The sequence below is a fragment of the Apis dorsata genome, unplaced genomic scaffold, assembly GCF_000469605.1.
Source record: "Apis dorsata unplaced genomic scaffold, Apis dorsata 1.3 scaffold_165, whole genome shotgun sequence".
NCBI classification, from domain to species: Eukaryota; Metazoa; Arthropoda; class Insecta; order Hymenoptera; family Apidae; genus Apis; species Apis dorsata.
Window position 1 is genome coordinate 128851 of NW_006263454.1, and position 8111 is coordinate 136961.

The following is an 8111-nucleotide window of genomic DNA, read 5'->3' on the forward strand; positions in this document are numbered from 1 at the left end:
CCCCGACGTTGCTTCTCTCTCTCTCTCTCCCTCACCACCTTTTCCTCTTCTTTCTTTTCTTCCACTCTGTTCGTTCCCTCGAACGTTCATCGTTGTATATATATCCTACAGAACTCTCTACCCACCCGCATCTCTCTCCCCACCAAGCTTAGGTTTTCTTCGGAGACAGTGGTGCTCAACCGGCGCAGAGACTCGAACACGAGGCTAGACAAGGCACCCTCGCCATCTGTCGCCTCCGGGACGTGTCCTCGATCGCTCCGGAGGGGAATATTGATTTATTCGTCGCCGGTTTAACCCCTTCCACGCCGCGAGAACGTTCTAACGCCACCACCCCTGTGCGAGCACTGAAACCTGCCCTGCACGCGTGTGTGCCACCTCGTACCAACGAGGATGTATGGATGTACGAGTGGGTAACCTCGGCTAGGGTTCGCCAGAGGTGCACCCCGTCTTTCTCCCTCCTCCTTTGCTCGTTTCTCTTCCTCTCTCTCGCTCCCCCTGCGAGTTTTCCGCTCACGCGGCGGCTCGATCAATACACGGGTCAGCCTTCTTCTTCTTCTTCTTCTTCTTCTTCTTCTTCTTCTTCTTCCTCATTCCGGTCATCCCTGACTGAAAAGTTTGCGTTACGTCGCCGCCAGGATCGAAATCGATCGATCTCTCGTCGGAAGGGTGGGGGATCCAGTTCGATTGACGGTCGACCGCCTCCCACCCCAGTCGATCGGTTGACTAACGAGCCGCGTTACGCGTTGCTCACGGATTGATTTCGTTCCCTTCTGGAATGTGTTGCTTCTCGAAAGCGCTACAATACTCTCTGGGTGGTGGGTAATTTATTCGCGCTTCGGGGTGGGGCGATTTATCGGGTTAACAGTCTTTGGTTAATGATCGGAACAACTCTCTCCAATTGTTTGGAGTATATATATATATGCGTGGATATACGTTGAAAGAATTTTCTTTTAAGAAATTTCTTTTAACAGTTGATGCACAATTTTGAAATGAAATATCTTTTTATTTTTAAAAATGGTTTCGAAAAATTTGTTTATTCTTCGTCGACGATTCGGGCTTAGAATATCGGAAGATACGATCGAAAGATAAAAATTGATAATTCTTTTTTTTTTTTTTACCGATCGATGGGAGAAATCGATCGGTAAAAGTACAAGTACTCTTAATCGGCGCGAGTGCGCTTAAATAGACATCGGTAAATCGGTAAGGAGGATAACGTTGAAAGTTTGGAGCAGTAGGTGGTAAGTAGTCGTTCTAGCTGTTTGCATTTGGGGAGGAAAAGAGGTCTGTTGAACGTCTGGATTGGTTAAGAACAGTTTTGCTTTCGATAAACCGTGTGGCTGATGGTTTTTTCCTCCCCTCGGGCGTCTGTTAGGTCGAGCTTTTCTACCAAGATTTTTCTGTTTGAAAGTATTTACGCTCCTGTGGGAATCTTAGCGTGGTCGTGCCGTTACAGAAAAGGGGTTTGAATAAGATTGAAGGAGTTGCTCGTGACATCCTTGGTTTCATCGAGCACAATGGGACTCGTCTCGATGAAGAACTGCTCGTCTTTATGCTCGATTGCTTTCAAGCGATCCCTTCCAATCGACCTTCCCCTTGTGCTTGAAGGGTGGCAAATAGAATTGGCATCAATCGATCGTGTTTTATCTAATTACGTTCCGCTCTTTTCCACCAGTGACTAGGTAATCGCGTAATTAATACCGATCGATTCTTTGCGATACTTGGAAAGATTGTTACCTCTTTCATTATCTTTCTTCCTTCTGGATAGTTTAATAAAATTTTCAACCCTTCTATATTCCTTTTATTTCTTTTCAAATTTCTTTCCAATTTTTTCCCCTCAATTTTTCGTCACCTTTATAAAGAATTGTTATCCTTTGAAGAAGTTGAACCAAAAATTTGAGCGGTGTTTCTTTTCAAACGAAAGAGATGTCGTTCCTGTCGCGTGAATGGAAACGAAGATTTTCGCTTTTGTTCCAGTTCTAAGTGAAAATCAATACCTCTTTTTCGAGTCAACCTTCTAAATTGTGACACTGCTTCAAAGGCGAAAGATTTCCCGGTTCATGAATATTTAACAACCGGTAACACGGAGTCGGATTTTTCAACCCTCCTCGAGTCGGGAAGAAGAGTTTAAGACTGCTCACGCTTGAACGAATTGTAAAGTGGTCTTAACTTCGATCCAGTTTCTCGAGATCCTCGAACCGCGTTCGCAATTGCTCCTCGTTCCTCCTCCATCTATTGCGATTCCTTCCCAAAGGAATGTACCGATACAACGAAATATGCCGAGTTGCTCTCCAATGTTCTTCAAAACCTCTCGAGGATTCCTTTGGAAATTGACATTCAGGGGAGGAGAGAAAAAAAAGAAGGAAAGAGGAATATTAAAAATTCTTTTGTATAGGAAATTGAATTTTTCTCCGCAATTCTTTGAAAATTGACAAACACCATTGAGTTCACTTCCTCTCTGTCCTGACGTTAGAAAAACGGAGAAAAGAAGGAATTAAAAAATTCATAGAGACGGTTTATCTTTCCTTAAAATTCCAAAACAGTTTAGCTTTCCAGGAGACGATAAACATTTTCTAACGTTCCTTTAATATTTCATCTTTCTTAAAAATTTTCAAGAACAAAAAAAAAAAAACAATTTTCAAAGATTCACAAAGAATTGCCTTCATAATTATCCTTTATCCAAAAAAAAAATTGCCGTTTCAAAATACAGAGCACTGACAGAGGCAATTCATCTCTCGGAAGAGATTCTGCAAAAAGTAAAGCACCCGTATGGAAGAAGCGTGCATAATAATTATCCCGTATCTTCACGCTTGATTTCTAAGTGGGTCTAATTGAAAATCCGTGACGACGATCGCCGCTTCTAAACGGCCTGTAACAACCTCGATTCTAATTTCATCGTGCCATCTCCACCTCCGGGGAGAGAACTCGTTAACGCTTCCGATACGGAGTTCCGCATTGCCACCGGGTTCCTGTCATCGTGCTGGAACACCAGCCACGATTTCCTGCCGCGCATTAACCCTGTATTTACGTTCGAACGCGGCCAGAATGTCTTTCACTGGAATTGCTATTGTCTCGTTTGCTTTCAACCGACGATCGGTTTCAATGGGTTTACAGTTGATACACATTACCAGACTTGGCACTAAAATTTTCATTTCGTTGTGAAATGGCCATTTATTATTATACATTTCTCCCCGTGTTTCGTAATTTTATCTTCGATCTTATCTTCTATGAAAATATCCTCTTGAATTGTTCTCCTTTGCGTTTTTTATTTTATTACCTCCAAGATAATTTTCAATATCGGAAATATCGATGAAAATATTTTCTTCAAATTTATTTGAAAGGATTATTACAAGATCGATCCTAAACACAAAGTTTTTAATTTCATGAATCGTGGAAAAATCCATCGAATTAGGATTATTCGAATAACTGATGAAAAATTGTCAAGGCTCCATAATAATCTATAACAAATAAGAAAATAAAAGAAAATAAAAGAGAGAAGATTTAATTCATAATTTATTTTTTAGCGAATTTTTGACGAATCTTTATAAATTTTACAAAGTTTTTAAAGTCTTTTAATAATCGGGGATTTTATTTTTCTTTGACAAAAAAATTGGAAAACGAATTCATGAAATTATGAAACAAATTTTGGCAAATTTGAATGCGAGAAAACTTTAATTAGAAACTTGTTGCAAGAGAAAATGCATCAGAATGAAATATTATTCGTAACATCATATTATTGTTAATTGCATAACACGATACAGCTTTACAAAGCATTTTTTTACGTGGTTTGAGCACCAATCATTTGTTCACGACATTTTCCGATAGAATGAATCGATTTTTCAAGTGCACCAAGATAGAAAGTAGCTTTGCAACAAGATGTTTTTTAATCGCTTTGCAGCTGAATATATAAGATAGGAAGGTAGGGGATCAAGGTAGATTTTCTAAAAAAAAAAAAAAAAAAAAAAAAAAAAAAAAAAAAAAAAAAAAAAAAAAAAAAAAAAAAAAAAAAGAAAAAAAAAAGAAAAAATGTGTCACGTGAATTTAGCTCGATGTAAAAATTGTTTAATATAACTTTGTTGCTGCAACTTTTTCTTTTTTTTTTTAATTTTCTATGTTTTACATTCTTTCAAATGAGAAGATATAAATACTTTATTTGTCGATTAAAAAGATTATATTGGTAAATAAATATTTAGCGAAGAATAATTTTGAGATTTAATTCGAAAAAATCGAATTTTTAATTTGTTGTTTTGATTTTAAACAGAGAAAGAATGTTTAAAAAATGGATGTCCGAAATATCCGATCATCGAATGTCGTATCTTTACTTTTTACCATTTTTTTTTTTCGAATTTTTTTGAAAAATTGAATGCTGATGAGAAACGATATTTCATACGTCATCCTCGAACACTTCCATAAATCCACTGAGCAAATCGATGATACGTCTCCACTTAGCATGAAGAACGACTCTATTCAAACTCTATTTACCAACCAGTTTACACGGTAAAGCACTCCATTCACGAACCGATATTTTCGATGGAAATTCCAAATTTTCCTTTTAACTTTGTTTTCTCTCTCAACAATTAATAAAAACCATCCATTTTTATTTTTTTCATACGGAAATATCTTTTTACAAACAATATTATTATTGAATAAAAATTATGAAAAAAATTTGAATAAAAATCATTTTAAAAATAATTCTTATTTCGTTTCTAATTTTCTTTACAGGACACGTAGAAACGTATAAAAATGAAATCTTATTTAAAATGAATTTGAAATGAATTTCCATCTTCAAAATTTTTCTACGCGAAATAAAAGAATTATGAAAATATTTCAATTTCTAACTTTGAATAACTCACGCTGCGTGACACACAAAACGCTCTCACAGAAAAACACGTGTTAAAATATTTGCCAAATTATCCTCCTTTCCCCTCAAACACTGAAATATCTCCATCGTTTATGCAAATGGGCCACTTAAGCCGGTCAGCGTAAAGTTAAGTCGCGTGGATTAAGGGAAGCGCCTCGACAAGATTTAATTAAGCTTCGATGAGCCAATTAGACTTCATCGTCGTCGATCCATCCTTCGTGAAACGATTTTAAAAAAACAAAAAAGAAAATGAAAAAAGGAACCCCTCCTCCCCAACCCCTCGTAAACGAGCGGAAAAGAAAGAGAGTGGAAGGAAAGAAATAACGGTGGTTGAAAGTTGACCTGCTGTTGTCAGAAATACGGGGAAAAGAGAGTGAAAATGTTTTTGAAAAGAAAGGGAGAAATGCATTTTTCGTCTGTGATTATTAGTTAAAACCCGACTTACCCGCCGATTTCGGTTCCCAGGTAGACGTGGGTTTATTCTTCCGAGGATAGTGGGTGACCGACGAGGGCTCGGAAGATGGAGGGTAGCGGCACGGGAATTAGCAGGCTCGACTGCTACGAGGATATGTTTAAAGAGATAACCAGGAAATTGTACGGCGAGGATCCTGATCACAGAAGTGAGTGAATTAATTTGCAGCGAAATGTTTTTTTTTTTTTTTTTTTTATGAGAAAGAAAAGAAGAGCTGATCAAATTGATTATAAAGTATATATCTCGAAAAGTATACCGACAATAGAAAAATGATAAATTCTTATATCCGTCTCTCTTTCTTTTTTGCACGAATATTTCGTGAAATATGGATTGAAGTAACGTTCCGTAAATTATTTAACATTTACTCGACTCGCTTTTTCGAAACCATTTTCAATGATGGTTAAAAATTAAAAAAAAAAAAAAATAGAACATCTTGTACGTAAAAGTTTAATTCACGTTTTATACACGTTATTACGGCAGTTAAAAGCTAATATACGAACGAAGTAATTACGAAGTATGAATATTAACCAGACTATGATAAATAATTTCTACACCACTTTAAACGATATAATGATGCTCTTTCTGCCTCGCGTAACGAAACATTATTTTATATATATATATATATATATATATATATACGGAAAAGCAATGGCATCCGTGTGGAAAACACGCTCGCCATGGTATACACGAAAATGAAATTTCACGGTGGAACGAAACTTAGCTAGTTCGTTTATCGTAGCCTCAAGCGTTCAGAACGAGTTTGAGACTTCCGTTTCGTACAAGACCGAGGAGGACACCGGAAACGGGACCGATGGTAGCGACGACGGGAACTGGACTTGCGAGGAGGAACCATTGAAAGGAACCGATGGAAGTCGTATTGCTGCTTATCACGCTGGAAAAGCAACATGGAGGTGTTATGAATGCGGTTCGTATCATATTTATTAGGATTTTTTTATCGATCGACTCGAGATTTTTAAAGCTCGAGTTTAATTTTTAACCACGATCCTATATATTCGAATTTAATGCAAGAAAAATTGACGCGTTGTTTAAATTATACGAATTCGAGAAACTTTGGGACGATTCATAAAAGGAGTTGGTTTGATTATCGTCCAAATATAACGAACACGAATACGAATATTCTTTTACAATGTTTATTTGAATTGTTTTAATCGAAATCGACTTAGTCACCTTGCCGTTATTTATATTTTTTCGATTCAATTTTGATTATTTTAAATATAATTAAAATACGGACATAACTGTCCGTTTTCCCGTGTTTACTAAGCTAAATGTCGTTCGCCGATCTCTTCGATAAACAAAAAAATTGAATTATCTTGTTTATATAAATATGTGTAACGTGTAAACGGCATTGCGTTACGAAAATTTGTCGAAATCGTATTGAACCGCCGTCTCCGATAAAATTGTTTCCGTTCAGATTTCTCTGAATTTTTCGCCGAATCATGTAAGCGTAAAAAAAGTAAGTAAAAAATCTTTACGTTACGTTGTAATTATGAATCGCATTGTTGAAAAAATTTTTAAATAATAATAATAATATAATAATATAAAATATAATAAAGTAAACACGAAGCAAAGCTGAAAAAACAATTAAACGCGAAAAACAGTTAAACAGTTTCGATGTTAAATCGGTAAAATTTCTTTCGAACAAAAGAAGTAGCTTTTATTACCCCGGGACAGCATTTTCTCGGTAATTTTCAAGCTTTTATTACCTTGTTGTGCCATGCAAATGCAAATTCTCGTGTGAAATAATACCTCTCCAATACTTTCTACCACCTTTTTCCGTCCTTGCGTGCAGACATGCTTCGTCCCTAATATCCTTAAGCTCGTTCATTATCGGCTTTGTGTCCACCGAGTGTCACGTTTGACGACGCTATCGAGGGATCGTCCCATGTTTCTACGCGAATTTCATTAGCTTAAGGAGAGTCGCCACGTTTCACACTGATATCGTTTCGTCGTGTATCAATTCGAAAATTAATATCTGTAATAAAGATTTCGTCATTTTTTTTAATATTAATTTTAATTATTCGCGATTCTTGTCGATTTCTATGATTTTGGTATATATATATATATATATCGTAGAGAAGAAAATTTTCTTTTTCTTTTGTCTATCCCCTTAATTTTCGATATATTTGCTTGTGCTACGGATGAATTTTCTCTTACACGTTATATATGCCTGCGGTCCAAGCCTGCAATCACAATTTATTTATTATTTCTAGAAACACCGTTGAAACGAGCAAAATCCAAAATTTATAGAAAAAAAGTCTACATTATTCATTACATTGGGGTTTATATATAAATATTTCAACCCTAACGTCGCTCTTGGAAAATATAAAATATAAAATTGTTTGAAATTTATTAATAAAAATCGAAATTATATCATGACAACGATACAGATTCGAATTTTTTTTTTAAATTTTTAATTTTTCCATTTATTTTCGAAAGATTTTTAATATATTCAGAAAATTGGTAGCTTTGCAATATTTGTTGAAAAATAAGATCTTTCTGACTTAGTAAGTTTAACAAAGTAAATAATCCGTAGAAGCAATAAACAACTAGGTAGGTAGGCGGGAGGAATGGGGAGGGGGAAGGGGAGGGGAAGGGGGGTCANAGGTATACAGCGTTGAAGTAATAACACCGTAAGTACTGTAAGTATAATATACTTCTGGCCAGATCAGGGGCCATCTTTTCCCCCGCCATCCCCATCTTTCCCCATAAATTTTCAGGCTTTTGTGAAAATTGACGAATAGCATTTGACGAAGCAGGGGA

General features: G+C 36.3%; 1 protein-coding gene across 1 annotated transcript in view; it reads left to right on the plus strand.

Annotated features, from left to right (window-relative positions):
- LOC102672441 overlaps window positions 1-8111 on the plus strand; it is a 16283-nt gene that overhangs the window by 1275 nt on the left and 6897 nt on the right. Inside the window, exons 2-3 of the mRNA XM_031509602.1 lie at window positions 5324-5478; window positions 6070-6263. Of these exons, the coding sequence (XP_031365462.1) occupies window positions 5379-5478; window positions 6070-6263 (294 nt within the window). The 5' untranslated portion in view covers window positions 5324-5378. The remainder of the gene's footprint in view (window positions 1-5323; window positions 5479-6069; window positions 6264-8111) is intronic.